Source organism: Macaca nemestrina, chromosome 7 (assembly GCF_043159975.1).
Source record: "Macaca nemestrina isolate mMacNem1 chromosome 7, mMacNem.hap1, whole genome shotgun sequence".
Taxonomy (NCBI): Eukaryota; Metazoa; Chordata; class Mammalia; order Primates; family Cercopithecidae; genus Macaca; species Macaca nemestrina.
In genome coordinates, this window is record NC_092131.1 from 143,691,880 (window position 1) to 143,711,888 (window position 20,009).

Here is a 20,009-nt window from a genome sequence, read left to right on the forward strand (position 1 = left end):
TTCTTTCCTGGTTAGAGGAAGGGCATGGCTGACCCAGGCTGTTTGCAGGGGCTCAGATAGGATAGAGGAGTTTGGGGCAAAAGGGTGGGTGCCGTAGCTTAAAGGGGAGCAGTGGGCGGGAAGTTGAGTCAGCCTGGGCTGGTGCATTGTGGATATAGCACAGCATGAGAGGGTGGAGAGGAGTGGGAGAGAGTAAAAGAGCACAACAGGTTCCGAAAGCTTGGTGTGGTCTGGGTCATAGACTCCTGCAGATGTTCTGAGGGGTCAAGCCCTTTTCCTGAGGTCCCAGAGCTCACTGAAGCTGGAACCTAGACTGCAGGCCCTACCAACATCCCGTGCTCTGAGCAAGTGGCTGTCAGGACCCTGGAGTGAATGACACATAAGTTCCCCTCCCACCTCCCACCTCCCTGGAAGATGAGAACAGAGCAGTCAGGCTGGGAGGCAAACACCATCCCAATTTGCAGGTGTGCAGTAGAAGCATAATATCATCTTTCACAGGGGAGTGGTCCCTGACTGTCACTCTACAGCCAGACACCCCCAGTGCTGCTCCAGGAGGAGTCCATGCTGGGAGAGAAGAGATTGGAATCAACTTCTTGGAGTCTCTTACGACTTCAAAAGCAGGGATGAATCTGCAGTGTTCTGGGGGCCGTTTAATGATAAAGGAATAATCCAAACGCCTGTGCAGCGCTAATGAGCACCGAGAATAACTCCACCAACCTGTCTCTGCAGGCAGGGCCCAGCGGACCAGCAGAGCTCAGCTGGTCTTGGAAAGGGTTCCACAGGCCTGCTCCCTCTGCCCAGAGGCCAGAGCTCAGCCAACGGGTTCCCTGAAGGATTGCCTGGGAGGAGAGGATTGCCTAGAGTGGCCTCTGAGTCAGGACTGTGCTCCTCCCACACAGGGGGAGGAAGTCAAGGGCTGTGTGCAGGTGAGCAAACCAAGCTGACAGGAGCCTGACTTCTGAGGTGCTGGCTTTGGTTCCTCTCATGCTGAGGATTAATTTGTTGAAGTGGGAACACAGCAGGAGAAGGGAACATTTATTTCTTTGGCTTTGGTCTGGGGTCCAGTCAGGGAAGGAGAAAGAGAGAATGTATGTGTGAGTGTCTAAACCACTGGGATGGATTAAGGGCAGGGCAGAAAGTGGACCAGTGGTACCAACTCTTCGAAAGGGTGCCGAAAGCCTTTATCATAAACACTAAATGTAATACTGTTTAGGGGGACAGAATAGGGTTGGTGCCAGAAGGACACCTTTCCTGGATCCCGATGTTCATTTATTCTTGTGGTCATTCATTTAATCCAATCAATCAATCATGTCAATGCAGTCATCAGCATTTCTCCAGCATCCACTATATGCCATCTGTTGCACACAGATTAGACTACGGCCCAGCCTCTCTCTGCCTTCAAAGCACACACGATCCTACAGGGAAGGTGGAAATATGAACAAGCAGACAACAATAGACATGATGAACACAGTGTAATACATGTGAGAAATAGGAAAATAGATGACAGAAGCGAAGAGGAAGGCGGGCCTCACTCGGACACAGAGGGGTGCAGACATTTGGCATGTAACTTGGATGATGCAGTGCGGACTGTGTGATGGGTGGGACTGAGGACGAGGGAGAAACTTTCCAGGACTTCTAGGGGCAGGTTTGAACTGTGGGAGTGGGATGGGGTGGGAGGTGGGGGTGGGGGAACAGCATGAGGCAGGTGTGGAGGCGTGCACAGAATAAGGTGTGAAATTTAAAGGAGAAGCTGGAATTTGAAGGGAATCGGAACCAGGAGGAGACAAGGGCATCCAAGAGGCCAATGGGTGTGAAAGGCAGAGTCCTGGAGGGGAGTGTTGTTGCTTTCTTCTGCACACAGATAGTAGGCAGAGTTGCACAGGGATTAAGAACATAGGTGGCTGGGTGCAGTGGCTCACCCAGCACTCTGGGAGGCCGAGGCAGGCAGATCACTTGAGGTCAGGAGTTTGAGACCAGCCTGGCCAACGTGGTAAAACTCCTTCTCTACTAAAAACACAAAAAATAAAAAATTAGCCTGGCGTGGTGGTGCGTACCTGGAATCCCAGCTAATCGGAAGGCTGAGGCAGGAGAATCACTTGAACCAGGGAAGCAGAGGTTGCAGTGAGCCAAGATGGAGCCACTGCACTCCAGCCTGTGTGACAGAGCAAGACTTTGTCTCAAAAACAAAGAAATCATAGGCCCTGTACCGAGACTGTGTTCAAATCCTGGCTCCGGGGGCTGCCAGCTTTGGCAAGTGTCTCTGCCTCTATAAGCTTCAGTTTCCTTATCTATAAAGTGGGATCAATGATGATGATCATTCCTGCAGTGGCCTGCTGTGAGGATTGGTAGTTCAGTACTTGGTGGGATAACTGGTATAGCCTTCAGTAAATGTTAGCTTTTATCATTGTCACTATTGCAGCCAATCTTTAAATGCTGTTAGTTTTTCCTTTGAAGTGTTTCTTGGGTCTTATCATGACCTCTCCCTCCCAGCAGTGACCACTCTAAGCTCTGCACCTGAGAATTGCCCTCCTCACCTCACTTCTGGGTTTCTGCACATCTTCCAGTTGGCCTTGGTGGCTTTCTTCCTTCCACTGTAACCATCCTGTGGACCAACCCCAAACAAAGCCCTCTTACATGCCAGGTTTGGATAACTCCTTTGCTCTAAACCACTAGCACTTTCTCTCAGAAAAGCACCAATCTGGCCCATTGTCCTCTTGCAGGTGAGAAAACTGAGGGCTAAAGAGGCTATTGGACTAGTCCACAGGCCAAGGAAGTCTGTTCCTGAGCTCTGGGTCTCCCGACTCCTCATTCTTGCGCTTTCCTCTCTGACAGCTGCCCTCTTTTCCCAGCCCCAGAGCTTCTCTAAACTCTCCCTGGAAAACATCACCGCGATTAGCAAATGGTCCTGTGTGAGCTCTGTGCTGGGCCATTGAGTTTGCAGCCCAGCCTCGCCCTTACTGGCTGAGTGACCTTCAACAAGTGATGTCACCCATCGAAGCCTGGGGTTCCCAGCCGTGGAGAGCAGTGTTATGCTAAGAGCTCCTTTACAGGGTGAGAGTGAGGGTGGGAGATGTGACTATTACCTAAGTGAAGGGCTTGGGAGAGTGTCTGACACACAGTACGAGGCTGAGATTTTGAAGCCTACTCTCTGGTCAGGGGGCCATCCCCGGCCCGGGGCCCACCTTAACTGTGCCCACGCTGCCTCCCATCCAGCCTTCACGTTTCCTGTTGCACATCCACATTCCAAGTCACCCCAGCCCTTCCTCTCACCATGAGCTGTTCTCTACTTCCTGAATTCCTCAAAATCCCACCTGACTGCCTCTCCTGCAGAGTTAGAACTCCAGGAAGAAGCCAAAACTTTATTTCAGAACTCTGTTGTAAACATCCTTAAAGACAGACGCCAGGTGGTGGGTGGGGCCGAGGCGCCGAGAGTGGAAGGGTTTTGGGTCTGTTCATCGACTGGAGTAGTGCTCACTGGGAGCTGAAAGGACTTTCAGAGCAGAGCCCTACGGGGTGCTCAGACGTGTCCACCAGGACGGGACCGACACAGCCTTCCCTGTGGGCCTCCAGGGTGAGCCTTGAGAGTTGTTTTCCCTTCTTAGGAAAAAGGGAGAGGTCCGCGCTTGCCGGGTGTGAGCCTGCTGCACCCACCAACTGGCTGCCGTTCTGATCTCGTAGGAAGCCAGTGGCCCCACTCAGAGCCTCCCAGGGCCCCGCCTGTGAAGGAGGAAGCTGCGAGGAGTGCCCAGGGCTGGGAATCCCTCAGATACCTCTGTCCTTCCTCCAAGGGGTAATGAAGCGGGCATGTGTTCCCGTGCAGGCGTCCTTGGGGACGGGTGTGGATTCTTTCCTGTGACAGCTGCGGAAACCACCAGAACACGGTGGAGAGCGCACAAGGCTGGTTTTCCATCCCAGTGTGGGCCACGCCCTATGCGGGGGCACTGTTTGCTTTTCCATAAACGTAAAAATTGCTTAATATGACTCCAGAGAAGACTAAATACGTGTTCGCTGGTGGACTCTCTTGTTTATTTTTTCTGTTTTCAGGAGCGGGTGGGACTTCCTCCAGAAACTACTGGTTTCCTGAAAATCTGGACCAAGCCTGAGACTTTTTGTGTATTTGTAGCTTTGTTTTGATTTGTGTATTTATTGTGAGCTCTCTAGGGGACCTCAAAAAAAAAAAAAAAAAAAAAAACAGAAAAACAAAACAACAACAAAAAAAAAACCAAGTCTATTTTCCAGAAGATTTTCACTCAAGCTTAGCAAAGGAAAAAAATTCAACCTGACCAGCGAATATTTGCCCCTCATTAAGCATTCTCCAAAGTGAGGTCTCTATAAAAGACACAGTCTATGTCAGTTCCTGCTTGCTGGGAAAAGCCAAAGGTTCACTGGGCTTTGACTAGACTTCCCAGAGGTCGTCTTGCAGTGAGGGAGGCCAGCTCCTTCTGATGTCCGCTGGGCCTTTGGCTTTCAATGACTGAAAGCTGTTTTTGTCCCAGCAGAACTAGAAAATACATACCTCACCTAAAAAAATAGGAGGAATGGCTACCATCTCTCCCTCTCGGAATGTATTACATGGGGAGATATACCGCCTTCTCAATATCCTATGACCTAGCACCTTTTTTTCTTAAATTTTCACTAGAAAAATAATAAAGCCATGGACATACTCTGATATTATCGATGGCAGATTTTGAGGTTGACCTAATGTACTTTTTTCCCACTTAACACACAACTTAATCATCTCCTGAAGAACAAAGAGATGGTGGCAAAAAGCCCTTTGCAAAACCTTTTTCCTATTCTACTGGGAAACCAGCATTAAGGACAAGGGACAGGAATGGTGCAGGGACAGGGGCTAGTTGTATAAGATGTGTAATTTTGAGGGGCAGAGGGGTGACCAGATTCTGCTAGCAACAGCTGAGAAACAGGGGGGGGTTTGATTTCTGATGGAGAAAGAAAGCATAGAGTGTTATTTAACCCTGGTGGAAAGCTGGTCTCTAAAAACCGAAAGCACCCAAGATAACGGGGATAAAGATGGGAAAAGGTTAGAGGTGGGAAGGGTTAGAGGTAGCAAAGCCTCAAAGAAGACGTATTCTTTGGGTGGTGTCATTCTAAATGTTTTGACTTGGAGGAAAGAGCCAGGAATGAGGACAACGTCCCTGCTATTATAACAACAACATATGCACCAACATAAAGAAAAATCCCATTTAAGAAAAACCTGCCTGGGCTGTGCTTTAATTGCAAGAGGTAGAAGGACGTGGTGGGTGAGGCTCAGCTGCTGGTCTAACAATAGCCTAAGCCGACCTTGCTCAGGGGAAGTCCATTGCTAAACTTCAAAGTTCAGTTTGTGAACTTCACATTTAGGAAGCACTTCCTGATGACCCCATTTAAAATTTTATTCTTCTTCCAAGGGACACAGTACAGAATATATGGGCTTACATTTTTTTTTTTTTTTTTCTCTCCAGCAATTTCCCTGCCTCTGTAGGAGTAAAAAACGGAAACAGGTGCTTATGTATTTATTTTTAAAGCTCTCTAGCTACTGAGGACAGCAAGGACTTTTGCCATTTAATTTTTGTTATTGTCTAGCTCATGAAAATGTATTTCTTAATCCTCTAGCAACATATATTCCTGATTAGAAAAAGTATGAACTGGTATCTCCTCTGCACTCTGGGGGCGCGTGATTTAAGACTAACCATGCGGCATATACACAGAAAGCCATGCAGAAAATGCCTGCAGAGCCAGCATTGGGGGCAGGATGGAGACAGGGGGCCCAGGATAGAGTGGAAAGGGAATTGTGTGAATCACGGAAGGCAGAAAAGTGTTTATGTCCAAGATGGAAATTCTCAGCATATATCCAGTTCAGTCAGGTTTTTGTGGAGGAAATGACCAAGCCAGAGCTACTGGCTCTTTCGATTACCAAATGGGATTGTCTGGCTGGTATAGGGGGAATAAACACAATGATAATGAAAGTAATTGACCACAAAATGACATGGCCTGAGTCATAGAAAAGCTTTATGAAGAAGATAGCATCTGAAGGTCCCATTCAGCAATGGGTGGGGCAGAAGTGGTTTTGTATGCTGAGGGGGTGTGGTACACAGAGAAAAAAGTACTGCTACCGCAGCTCTGCCCTGAAGAAGCCAAGTGGCATATCATAAACTGGGTGCCTTGTAGGCCTTCTTGCTGTCCACAGGTAAATTTGAGGAGCGCTTAGAATACATTGTGTCTGCCGGACACGGTGGCTCACACCTGTAATCCCAACACTTTGGGAGGCTGAGGTGGGCGGATCACCTGAGGTCGGGAGTTCGAGACCAGCCTGACCAAAGTGGAGAAACCCCGTCTCTATTAAAAATACAAAAATTAGCCAGGTGTGCTGGTGCATGCCTGTAATCCCAGCTACTCAGGAGGCTGAGGCAGGAGAAATGCTTGAACCCGGGAGGTGGAGGTTGTGATGAACCAAGATCGCACCTTTGTACTCCATTCTGGGCAACAAGAGTGAAACTCCGTCTCAAAAAACAAAATAAAAAAATCATGTCTTCGACGCCAAGGGCTGCTCAGCCCACATCGCCCAGTGCTGAGTTGTGGGCTTGTCTGATGATACCTGCATGGTGACAAAGGAGGTGCCCGGCCCTGGGTGTCATCTCTGCTGAAACCTAGTTCTCACATAGCTCTGTGTTCCTGGGTGTGCCACTTGGCCTCCTTAGTTTCTATTTTTTTATTAGTAAAATAAACGAGTTGAGCGAGATGTTCTCTAGAATAACTTTCATTTTTCCCATTCTAGGCATGGTAAAGTATACTTAAACATGTGTATATATTTCTTCAGTTGGGAAAATGGCAATGGTGAAGCCCTAAAAAGACAGAGGACCTCTCGTTTCCCCCAATTTGTTGCCTTTATGAATGTGATGGGTTGCAGGGGACCTTTGCAAAGAGAACAGACATCTACCCAAGGCTGTGGGGTTGGGGTCAGGTCCCCAGTGTGGACAGGGCTACTCAGGCCCATGGGGGCAGGAGGCCTTAGCAGTGGCTACCCATGTGCTCCTGCAGTCCTCCCAGGAAGGATTGATACCCCTAGTCTCTACTCACCTCCCCAGCGCCTCCCTCCAGGGGCCTCTGGGCTGCATCAGGGGAGATGTGCCCTGTCCTTAGCTATGGCTTCAGGTTTGGCTCAGTGCTTTTTGCCCTGCGTACTGGAAAAGCTTATTTTTCCCCATGAATATCAAAGTAATACAACTTCCGTACAACAGAAAGGTACAGGAAAGCGTTGAGGATGAATACATAATCAGCTATCATCCTATCACCCAGAGCAATTTATTTAAGTGCATTTTCTTCTAACGTATTTTTTCCTTAATGCAAATGTAAAATTTTGCATTCTGCTTTTTCTTTTCTTTTGGCTCAACCTCATAGCATGTTTCCATGCCATTATATATATTTGACCCCACTTCATTCCATTCTGCTTCCTTATGCTCACCCTCTTCTCTTGGTGTCCCTGACTTCAGTCTCCCCTCCTGAGCTCATGCTGTGTGCCTGTCCGAAGTGCAGCCATTCTCCATTTGTCATTTAGTCCTGCCATGCTTTACGGTTCTCTCTCCCCCACGAAGCCTTCTCAGACCACTTTGGAGAACTCTCCTGATTGTCTATCCATCCCTGACCCCCTTCCCTTCCTTGGGGTCTGGACCATGCCTTGGGTCCTAAACAAGTGCTGCTCTGGGCTGTTAGGTCTCTTTTTATGTAGACACCCCTCAGGCAGTGGTGCATTGGTAGATACTCAGCAACTGGCTCTCTAGAAGAAAATGTATTCCTATATATACATGCATACATGCATATATTGTGCATTTTATTGCTCTCAAAATGAGTATTATACAATTTATAAATAATAATCAAATATACAGTATTTATTGTAAACTCCAAATAGCAATTGATTTTTATGGAATACTTTTGCTGATTTTTGTTGGACCCTTGTCTCACTAGTCAACCTATGGTGGCAAATGAGAAGTGTAGGTTGGCTGACAGGTTTATTTACATTAATGAAGAAGACAAAAATGAAATAAAGACATGTTGGAACTTCAGTCATTCAACAATTACAGGATTTCTTTGCTCAATCAAATCATTGTTTTTGAGCATTGGAAGAATATTTCCTTAATGTTTTGTGCTAGTTACAATCGGGACAGTTCTAAGTTTAATCTTCATTACTAACATTTTTTTCTGTGGCTCTCTTAAGTCTAGATGAGGGGCTAGTAATCTATGGCCTGATAAATCTGGCACACCACACGTTTTTGTGAATAAAGTTTTATTGGAACACAGCCAGGTCCATTCATGTATCTATTGTCTGTGGCTGCTTTTGTGCTATGATAGCAGAATTGAGTAGTTTTAACAGAGACCTACGGCCTACAAAAGGAAAAATATTTATTGCCTGGCCCTTTATAGAGAAAAGTTTGCTGAACCTTGCTTTACACAGTCAACAAAACAATACATCAAACCCTGATCTATAATGTTTGTCAATTTCCATGTATAAATACAACCATCATGGCTGCTGTTAAGTTCCCATTGTGATGTTACCGATAATGGAGTTGGGAAGAGATTCACTTTGGTGTAGCATTCAATAGTGTTTCCACCACACAGTACGACAGATGGAAATAACCTTACAGACAGAGACAATAGTAAAATGAGAACATTTGAGTATTTATTACTGTCATTTTAAACATTTGTTTCATTGTAGGTTTTATAATGTAATTTTAAAATAATGGCTGTGTTTAAAAATCAGCTTGCAAAATTCTTGAAAATTTAGCAATTGGCTTTGTGAGAGGGTGAGGGCTTTCATCTTCACTGGGGAAAATAGCCCAGGTGGGTGATACATCTCTCCAAATCCCAGGCCCTGGGGGTGATCGCTGCACGTGGTAAGGGCACGGGAGGATCTTGTGAGCATCAGAAGTCTTAAAGTTGAAGAAAGTAGCCTCTTGTGTGTAGCAGAGGCTCCAACCCTATCTGTTGACTAGAAAATTGCCGTGCACTGTAGTCACCATGTGGGAGTAAAACCATGAACTTCCACCCACCACAGGCAGAACTGAATCATTCAGACAGAGCCATCCAGAAGGCACAGATGGCTCCCTGACCCCATTTGACCTGGGCTGGGTGCTCCATGAAGCTTAAGCTCAAGGTCGGCTCTGTCAGCCCCAAAACCCAGCTTTCTGCTTTGGAAGTACCAACTTATATCCCCACCCTTTCCTCCAGCCCAGGAAGGGAGTAAAGCCAGTGGGGTTCCAGGGGAACATAAGACCTTGGCCTGGGAAGATGATGGCTGGGACCCATGTGACTGGGCATGACTGACCAGAACAAGTTGGTGTTTTCCCTAAGGAAATTCCATGCCCCAAACCCTCCCCTGCCAGCTGCTCTGTGGCCTTGGAGACAAGCTATTTCTCTGGTTATTTGCTCCAAGTTCACCCAGAGCTGGAAGACAAGTGTGGCTGAGACACCTGCATGAAACAGCAGGGAGAGAACAGGTGCTCAGGAGTCACTGGGCTGGGTTCCCATCTCGCCATCACCACTGTGTGTGTGGCCTCGGGCTTGGCACTTAACCTCTTTGAGCCTGTTTCCTTGTAGGTTAAACACCTTACAGAATCACTGTGGGGTCAACTGAGATAATATATGTGAAGACATGTTGCAAATAGCAAATGTGAGAGGGCAGTGAATAGGACTTACTGGCACAAGGACCTCTGCTGAACCACCAGGTGCTAAGGAACCCACATTTTATCCATTTCTTTTTTCTTTCTTTCTTTCTTTTTTTTTGAGACAGGGTCTTGATCTGCATGATCATGGCTCACTGCAGCCTCACTCTCCGAGGCTCAAGCAATTCTCCCACCTCAGCCTCCCCAGTAGCTAGGACTACATCAGGCCTGGCTGATTTCTTTTTACTTTTAGTAGAATTGGGATTTCACCATATTGCCCAGGCTTGTCTTGACCTCCTGGGGTCAAGTGATCCACCTGCCTTGGCCTCCCAGAATGCTGGGATTACAGGCATGAGCCACTGCGCCAATGTTCGGAACCCACATTCTGTAATGAGACTTGCCAGCAATTGGGGCCACATTCTTCCAACTCCAGGGCTCTCAAAGAAGCAGTCTTTATTCCCATCACTGCCTTCCCCCAGCCTATGTAGATAGACAAGTGGGAGAGGGAGTGTAGGAATTGCCGGGCGAATAATGCAGTTCTGTTCTTCCCGTTGTGAGTCTCTTGAGTTCAAGTTGGGGGATCGATTAGAATCACTTACCAAGAATGCAGGATGAGGGTGCCTGCAGGAGGCAGAAATGCTATTCTAGGTCCCATGTGGTGCTGGGGATATGAGGACGAAGTTTTGGAGAGAGACTGACCTGTATCCATAGGAGTTTATGGGGCTGTGTGGGAATGTGGGGGTTGTGCCTGCTTTAGCCATCTGAAGAGAGGAGGCTTAGCCAAGCTGGGAGAAGAAATACTATGAAGTAGTGTGCCTGAGGGAATGGGTCCCCACACCTCAGCTCCCATCAGTCCTCAGAGGTGGGGAAGAAGACCCAAGTCATTTCTGAGACTTTGTACAAGAGGACAGAGTAGGAGGGGCATGGACCTTTGGAGAAGCCAAAAGGGACCACAGCTATGCTTCTCAGTGATAAATGGGCTGGGCTTATACCAATAGGACCCTCAGAAAACCACATCTACCATCTTCACAGGCCAAGGCCACCAGCAGCAGATGGGACCACAGTGAACCAGAGCAAGAGCAGACCACTCACAAGAGGTGAGGACCTCTGTGTCCCCCAGCTGTTCCCTCACTACCAGCTCCCAGCCCCAAAGGGGTTGGGCTCTGAAAAATGAGGAGCAGCAGTCCCAGGACCAGGCCTCACCCCACCCTCCCACTCCACCCCATGGTTTTCCAGAGAAAAGAGGAATGAAAGAGCAGAAAGATCCCCTTCCCACTGCAGATTCCATCCTCTCCGAGTCTGGCTCACAAGATGAAGGGAAGAATGTCAAATCAGATGTGAGACTGAGGCTTTAGAATAAAACAAAGTAACTTTTAATAATCGAACTGACCAAAAGTTAAAGGAATCTGCCCAAGATGCTATAAAGGAATGGAAGCATATAACTTGATAGTACATGGCTGAAGGCAGGGATGGGAGAAATAGAAAACTGTTTGACGTTTACACTCTTCTAAATTCAGACTGCTCAATGAACCCTGAACAGGAACCTTAGTTTTTGTAGTAGGTGGTCCCTTTGAACTTGATGGAATGGATCAAATACATTTATAGGCAGACATTCTCAAACTTTGGTGCCTGTATCAGAATCACCCAGAGGGTGCATTAAAACACAGACTGCCGGGCCCCTTCCCAGAGTTTCTGATTCAGTAGGTCTCGGGTGGGATGGAGAATTTGTCTTTCACACAAATTCCCAGGGGTTGGAGATGCTGCTGGCCTGGGGACCACAATCTGAGAATCACTGTGGAATAGACTAAAGCATCACTGAAATGTGTATTTAACATAGCCTTGAAAATAGGCCCCCGAGCATCCTACGATGCCAATGAAAGTGCTGGTTTTATTTATCTCACCCATCTGCTTCCTCTGGGAGGAACGATGCTTGAGCGTTGTGTTGATCTTCCAGTGTGTTACAGAACTAACTGAAAATCCCTTTGCCCTACAAATGAGTCTGTTACGCCGCCCAGGATTTTCCCCACACTCACATGGTCTGCTCTTCCCAGGAAGATTAGCTATGATAGCACACCTTTGAGTGGGGCCCAAGGTGCACAGCCAGGGCTGTGTGAGCAGGGCAGAAACATCCTCCTGCTTGCCCCTGTGGAAGCAGGAGCCGCCCTTGCCTCCCCTCATCCTTGTGCCTCACAGCCAGTCCTCCATGGTCTGTGGGCATTTCCCCCGCCAATGGAGTGACCCTCCCGTGTGGATCCTGATCAGTCCTGTTTGGGTAAAGCTGATCCTATCCAAGGGGTGGATAGGATGGTTCCCAAATCAGGCCAATCAGAGATCCCATTCTCCTGCCTGTGGCCATGTATTCAGGGGTGGGCACCTGGCTAGAATCATTTCTGGAACATTGCTATAGGTATGTGATAAAGTATGGCTTATCTAGAAGTTTGAATTCTAAGGACTGAGGAATCTGGCACTCTGAAGTGTTATGAAGGGAGGGGGTAGGGAGCGAATGAAGAGACATGGTAACTTTATTAAGGTCGTAGATCCAGCTGCCCCTGAAGCTTATAATTTGGACATCTCTGTTACATGAGTAAATAAATTCCCCACAGGTTAATTTGGGTTGGATTATTATTCTTGTGACCCAAAGTCTCAATGAATACACTTGCTTACCTGCCTTTTTCATATCTCCAAATATGTTGACTTTCCTCCACCCCACTGCTCTACCTGTCACTCCAGGCCTGGGTCTCAGTAACAGCCTCCCAATCCTGTGCGGGTCAGGGCCTCCAAGTAATGAATCCCAACTGACTGCTTGCCCAGTCCACTAGACTTTAATGGGGAGGGTAGCCTGGCTTCAGTAAACCATGATTCTTCCTAGTACGTTTTCTGGGGGAGGAAGGCAGCACTGATAAATCGCAATCACTGCCTCGTTGTGACTTATAACGTGAAGTCCCACAGCAAAGAAAAAGTTGTTGTCTGGCATCCACAGACCTCTAGTGTTCATCAGGAAACTCTCAGAGTCTTTAGACTGCACTCCTTTATTGCCCTGGGCCCGGTTCTACCTGTAAACCCTGAGTGCTGCAGGGAAAATGGCTTAGGGACCATTGGTATAAACTAGCACAGTGGGCTGTGTTATCAATACCAGGCATTTCTTACCACTTTCACTCAGTCAAATTAGCAAAACATCCCGGTGGCAGGACTGTGACCTGCTCAGTACCTTGACCTTCCTAGTACCTAGGTCTAGCAGACCACCAGTGGGTAGCTTGGGTGGTCCCAGGCCATGTAGCATTTCAATGCATTTCCAAAATACATAGATCCACATATTTATGGAAATTGACCTTTAACTGAAGATTTCATAGAAAAGGATTTAAATTGTACGTTGTTCAGTGAAACTTAATAAAATTCCCCTTTAGACAGTGCTGTTCTTTTTCCCAAGTGCCAAACACTGCTGGCAGCCTCATCCCTCCCATGATTGGCCTCTAATACTTCCCCCTCTTGTTCGGAGGCAGTTCTTCAGGTGGGACGCAGGACCAGCATCAGAATTAGCATCACCTGGGACATCGTTAGAAATGCACATTCCTACCTGACAAAAACAAGAAATGGGGAAAGGATTCCCTATTTAATAAATGGTGCTGGGAAAACTGGCTAGCCATAAGTAGAGAGCTGAAACTGGATCCCTTCCTTACTCCTTATACAAAAGTTAATTCAAGATAGATGAGAGACTTAAATGTTAGACCTAAAACCACAAAAACCCTAGAAGAAAACCTAGGCAATACCATTCAGGACATAGGCATGGGCAAGGACTTCATGTCTAAAACACCAAAAGCAACGGCAACAAAAGCCAAAATTGACAAATGGGATCTCATTAAACTAAAGAGCTTCTGCACAGCAAAAGAAACTACCATCAGAGTGAACAGGCAGCCTACAGAATGGGAGAAAATTTTTGCAATCTACTCATCTGACAAAGGGCTAATATCCAGAATCTACAAAGAACTCAAACAAATTTACAAGAAAAAAACAACCCCATCAAAAAGTGGGCAAAGGATAAGAATAGACACTTCTCAAAAGAAGACATTCATACAGCCAACAGACACATGAAATAATGCTCATCATCACTAGCCATCAGAGAAATGCAAATCAAAACCACAATGAGATACCATCTCACACCAGTTAGAATGGCAATCATTAAAAAGTTAGGAAACAATAGGTGCTGGAGAGGATGTGGAGAAATAGGAACGCTTTTACACCGTTGGGACTGTAAACTAGTTCAACCATTGTGAAAGACAGTGTGGCGATTCCTCAAGGATCTAGAACTAGAAATACCACTTGACCCAGCCATCCCATTACTGGGGATATACCCAAAGGATTATAAATCATGCTGCTATAAAGACACAGGCACACGTATGTTTATTGCAGCACTATTCACAATAGCAAAGACTTGGAACCAACCCAAATGTCCATCACTGACAGACTGGATTAAGAAAATGAGGCATATATACACCACGGCATACTATGCAGCCATAAAAAAGGATAAGTTCATGTCCTTTGTAGGGACATGGATGAAGCTGGAAACCATCATTCTCAGCAAACTATCCCAAGAACAGAAAACCAAACACCGCATATTCTCACTCATAGGTGGGAATTGAAGAATGAGAACACTTGGACACAGGAAGGGGAACATCACACACCAGGGCCTGTTGTGGGGTGGGGGAAGGGGCGAGGGATAGCATTAAGAGATATACCTAATGTAAATGACGAGTTAATGGGTGCTGCACACCAACATGGCACATGTATACATATGTAACAAACCTGCATGTTGTGCACACGTACCCTAGAACACAAAGTATAATTAAAAAATGTGGAGGACAAAAAAACATGCACATTCCTGGGCCCCACTGTAGGCCTATTGAATCAGGAACTCTAGAGTGGGGACCACAATCTGTGTTTTAAAAAGCTCTTCAGTGGATTCTGATGCACACTCAAGTTTGAGAACCAGTGACCTAATTGATTTAGCTCCTGACTCACTTTACACACCACACGCAGAAACACAAAAGACCAGAAGAGGCAAAGAGGGGACTACCTATTGCTCCTCAAGCAAGCTCCTTGGGGGGTCTTGATCCTTGCCCCAGATCATATATGAGTGGTGTCAGCCCATAAGACAGGCAATTTTTCTACTAAGGTGCTAAGGGTGTCTTCATACTGTCACATTGATGATTCTGGACAGAGGACAGGCTGGTCCCTCTGGTCTTTGTTCCAGAGCCTCGGAGGACATTAGAATATCTGATGGTGGGGACAGGGTGGGGCCCACACCACCAGACAAAGCAGAATGAAGTGGAATAGAAAGGTCTCCAAGGGAAGAAACAAATGCATTTAAAACCCAAGGCTGGGCATGGTGGCTCACGCCTGTAATCCCAACACTTTGGGAGATGGAGGCATGGGGATCACTTGAAGTCAGGAGTTTAAGACCAGCCTGGCCAACATGGCGAAACCCTGTCTCTACTAAAAATACAAAAATTAGCAGGGTGCGGTGGCACATGCCTGTAATCCCAGCTACTAGGGAGGCTGACACAGGAGAATCGCTCGAACCTAGAGCAGGAGATTGCAGTGAGCCAGGATCATGCTACTGTACTCCAGCCTGGGTGACAGAGTGAGACTCTGTCTTAAAAAAAAAAAAAAAAAAAAAAAAAGAACAAATGCATTTAAAACCTATTCCTCCCAGCAACCCGCATGGATTATAAAACCACATTTATCTTTCAAAGTAAATAGCAATCAGTCCCAAGCAGCAAGGAGACTCAAATAATGGCTAACATGTGTTGATATTGACAGTGACCCATAAATCTTCATTTCTTTGGCAGAGAATGTTGGGTGGCATTTTAATTCCAAGCCATCGAATGAGGAGAGAGATGCACCTCTGCTGTGGATCTTAGCAGAGCATCCTTGGAAACACAACCCAAGGAGCGTAGAGTTTAGCCCTAATCGATGGCCGCCAACATGCTTCATAGCACTCCATTACCCAGATGGGGGATGTGGCGGCTGAAGCATGGAGCGGCTGAGCCTGGGGTGCTCACAGACAGGAATCTGAGCAGCCATCTAGGAAGGACAAAGGGCCCTTGGAGCCTCCCCGGCATGACTAATCGCTCCCTCCTGCCCTGAGCTCCCTTCTTTGTTTGAGCCCCCGCTGCCCCTTGTGTGCACCCAGCACTTTCCAGCCTGCCACGCCCTCTTCCAGAGTCTCTCCTGCTTCTCTACTCAGCGGTTTTCTCGTCATGTGTGGCCGGTCCCAAGCCTGGTTTTTGTTCTTTAAGGGAGATGAACTTTTCTCCCACTTGTCAGTTTTGTGTCTGAGAGTGCGGATTACTGTCTGTCCCCACTCTCTGTTCTGTCGTTTGAAAAGGTATTTTAGTCACCGTTAGTTACTACTTGCCACTCTGCTGAGTATTTTTGCATATATTTCACTGAGTCCATATTAGCTGTGTGATATTGAGCCAGTCATCTGACCTTGTTAAGCCTGTTTTCCCATTTTTAAAATGGGGAGACAATACTAGCATTTTCCTTTGAGCGTTGCTGGGGGTTAAGTGGAATCTTCCAGGGAAGCTCCGAGCCAGGCCTGGCATATGGTAAAGGCCCACTTAGGCCTGCTGGCCTCTGCCGGTGCTGAGTGGGGTGCTCTCCTTCACACCCTGAGAGCCTGAGCCAGCCACGCTGCAGGGCGCCTGTGGTCTGTTTTAGGTCTCCTCCCCAGGGAGGGAGCGCATCTTATTTACCTTTGCCTCCCTAGCCCTGAGCACAGGTTTGATGCAGCGTATGTGCTTGATAAATGCGTATGAAGTTAGGAAGGGAAGGAGGAAGACTGTAGGTGAGCCCCAGAAAGCCCCAGTCCTGAGTGGCTGAGGGACCCTGATGAGGACATAACACATGCCTTCACTTGGCTTGATGGGAAAACTGCAAGAAACGTCTTGGAAACTGCTTAGAAACCTTTTGGCAGAAGGAAGGGACTTGAAGAGCTCCCAACCCTAGTCCAGGTGAGAGGAGAGTGATTTATCCAAAGTCACACAGTCTTTTGGTGACAACATTTGGGCCCTAATTTATGGCTGAAGTTTGCTAGCATGGGCAGTATTCGATACCATGTTAGGAACTTGTTACAAAGGGCTTGAGCATCAGCAGGAATATCCATTACTAGAAACAGTCAGAAGACCCTAGGGGAGGCAGCTAGGAGTAACTTTTTAGGTACCCCTTCTCCTTTCTGGTAGTTACTAGAAGCCTCCGGCTTGCCACCACTCCCACCCTTTCCCCATGGCCACTGCCAGTTCTGCTTCAAGGGCCAGGCCTCAGCCAGGTCGTTCTCTCCCCCGCCCTTTCTCCATCAGGTCTGGGACTTGACGGGAAGTGCTTCAGATTAAGTGTTAGGTGCATGCAGAACAACACTGGCTTCATTTCAAACCTCATTGCATTCTTTTACTAGTGGGGAACATGACAATTAGGCTGTATCAGTTCCAGTTTCCTCATATGTAAAGTGAGAATAACAATGTATACTTTATAGATTATAGGTTATTGTAAGAATTCAACCAACTTAAGCAAAACGCTAGACGAAGTATAAAGGGATATCCAGTTGGATTTGAGTCAAAGGTCTGTGTCTTATTCTTCTTTGTATTTCTTCCCATTTCCTTGTTCCTCTGATGCTAGAACACTGTCTTATATTTAGCCGTAGGTGCTAATTACCAGTTCACTGAAGAAATGAGAAGTTATTTTTGTGACCTTTAGAACTTTGCTTCCCAAAGTGTAATTCAGGGACCAGTGGCACTGGTGTCACCCAGACCATTTGTTAGAAATTCAGGATCTCGGAGCCCATCCCAAATCTACCTTTAAAAAAACATTGATTGTATCAAGCTCCCCAGATGATTCACAGGCACTTGAAATTTGGAGAAGCTCTGCTCTGGAAAGCACAATTTGAAGCTGGGAGACCTGAAAACTCTCATTGAGGTCCTGAGCATCGTGGTGAAGTGATACATGCAAGAAAGCGACGCAAACATGATATGCATGCCCCTCTTCTCACTCCTGCTCGTCTGGAAGTGGTTTTCTGGTTCCACAGAAACTCACAAGACTTAGAATCACTTCTGTAAGACCTATAATGGGATCAGAGCCAGCTTCTCATGTACATGTGTGTTTTCCAGAGGAGACTTGTGGTCTGGAGGGCAGCTCTCCCTCTCAGTTGATGGTCCTGTCACAGGTGTTGAGCGCAGACTAGTCAAGAGCCCAAGCGATTTCAGAGCCCAAGTGGTCACTTCTAGCTGGGGAAGTAGGGCAGGGCCTGAGCTAGGTCTCCTGGGCCTCTGGGATGCTTTCCATTAGCTCTGACAGGGGTATAGAATTTGTCAGATGAAATTACTTAAAACTCATTTACTTTTTTTTTTTTCGAGATGGAGTCTTGCTCTGTTGCCCAGGCTGGGTGTAGTGGCACAGTCTCGGCTCACTGCAACCTCCACCTCCTAGGTTCGAGCGATTCTCCTGCCTCAGCCTCCTGAGTAGCTGGGAGTACCAGCACACACCACCACACCTGGTTAATTTTTGTCTATTTAGTAGAGAAGGGGGTTTCACCATATTGGCCAGGCTGGTCTTGAACTCCTAACCTCAAGTGATCTGCCTGCCTCTGGCTCCCAAAGTGGTGGGGTTACAGGCATAAGCCACTGCACCTGGCCAAAACTCACTTTTTAAAGGTGTATGTTGCTTAGCCCTCTGATGAAGATTCAAACATGCAACCGTCATTTGCCACGTGCCTGTTCCATGCCAGGCGTGTGTGGGTTCTGGGGAAACAACAGTAGCTAAGCTAAGACTGGCCGCTGCCCTTGGGGTGCCTATCCTCCAGCAGGGAGAGAGGTGTGTAAGCAGATAGCTGGGCGCAAGGAGCCAGCGCCATGGAAGAGAGGTCCGCAAGGGGCCATGGGACAGTGGGCAGCACAGATGACTGTGAGCATTGGCACCAAGCAACCGAGATACTCACAGCCTCAGACACTGGGGAGACATGGCAGAGGCCCAGCAAACAGGGCAACAGGAGGATCTTGAGAGGATCCCTGTCTGAAAAACTCTATAAACAACTATCTTGGGACAATTGGGGAAACTGGAGTAAGGCGTGGATATTGGATAGTATAAAATTATTTTTAATTTTCTGAAGTGTGGTGTTTACTGGGGCTATGTAGGAGAATGTCCTTAGTAAGAGGCATTAATTCTAACTACTCAGTCGCTTGAACCCTGGAGGTGGAGATTTCAGTGAGCCAGATCATGCCACTGTACTCCAGCATGGGTGACAGAGTGAGACTCCATCTCAAAAAACAAACAACAACAACAACAAACTAGCATATAAATATTTAGAATTGAAGTATCATGATGGCCACAACTTTCATATGGGATATATATGTGTGTGTCTTTCTCTCTTCCTTCCCCCTCTTGTTTCAACTGGTTTTACACATCACACACATATAAATATGAACATAGAGATGAAGCAAATATACCAAAATGCAAACAGTTATTGAGTCTATCTGGAGTGAATATGGAAATTCATTGTATCATCCTTTAAACTTCTTTCTGTAGTTGAACACTTTTGTAATAAAAAGTAGAGAAAAACACTGGGAGTAGTACATGAATCCGGTGAGTATTACATGACTAGTAAATAGATGCCTACACATGTTAGTTTCGTGACCAGCGACGGATAGTTTCAAAGTGCATTCACTTACGTGGTCTCATTTCACCCTCAAAACAGCCCAGTGGGGTCTCTATAATAGTAATCTTCTCTTTACTAATGACTGACCGAGGTCTGCAGGCCTTGAATTATTTGTTCAAGGCCACGTGCTGGGAAGCGATGGAGCTGGGACTCAGGCCCAGGCCTTTCGACTCCAAATCTGGGTCTCTTTTCCCACCCAGAGTCTCCCTCAGGGACCCGTGGTTTAGTTCCCCTGTTCCAGGAGCCCCTGTTTATGCCAGGATCTTGTAGCCCAGACATGAACAGGAGCCCATGAGTTTGTCCTCCCAGCCCCAGCTCTGTCCTCAGGCACCAGCCATCATCCCACCCTTCTATTTGGGCTTGACGGGGTGAAGGAAGGGAGGCAGGCACATGATGAGAAAGTGGCCGCCGGCCTTGGCCCTTTCCCCTTGTCTGAGGTCTGGGCGAGTCTAGGCAACCCCCTGGCTAAAGCCAGCCTGTACGGGAGAAACACCTCTCAAAGCCAGAGGGAGCAGGTTTGGGGTCCACACTGAGCACATCCATGCAGAGTTGATGGTTCCATAAGGCGCCGAGCCGGAGGGTGAGTTTTCTCACTCACTCGCACATGGGCCAGCTAAACGGCGACTTCTTGGTCTCCTGCCAGTTATTGC

General features: G+C 47.2%; 2 protein-coding genes across 7 annotated transcripts in view; one reads left to right on the forward strand and one right to left on the reverse strand.

The window, feature by feature from the left end:
- LOC105489645 (lipase C, hepatic type) overlaps positions 1–20,009 on the reverse strand; it is a 175,983-nt gene that overhangs the window by 108,320 nt on the left and 47,654 nt on the right. The window lies entirely within an intron of this gene.
- The window catches only part of LOC105489632 (uncharacterized), a 233,347-nt gene that overhangs the window by 6,730 nt on the left and 206,608 nt on the right, over positions 1–20,009 (forward strand). For 3 of the 5 annotated variants that reach the window (XR_011606030.1, XM_011754601.2, XM_071066785.1), the window contains exon 2: positions 10,686–10,750. The exons of 1 other annotated variant lie outside the window; for it this stretch is intronic. Coding sequence is in view for 2 of the 4 variants with exons in the window: in XM_011754601.2 (XP_011752903.2) it covers positions 10,686–10,750 (65 nt within the window). In the remaining 2 variants the exon portion in view is untranslated. Of the gene's footprint in view, positions 1–4,201; positions 10,751–20,009 lie in introns of those variants that run through there. One more of the 5 variants, XR_011606031.1, reaches the window with a different exon arrangement.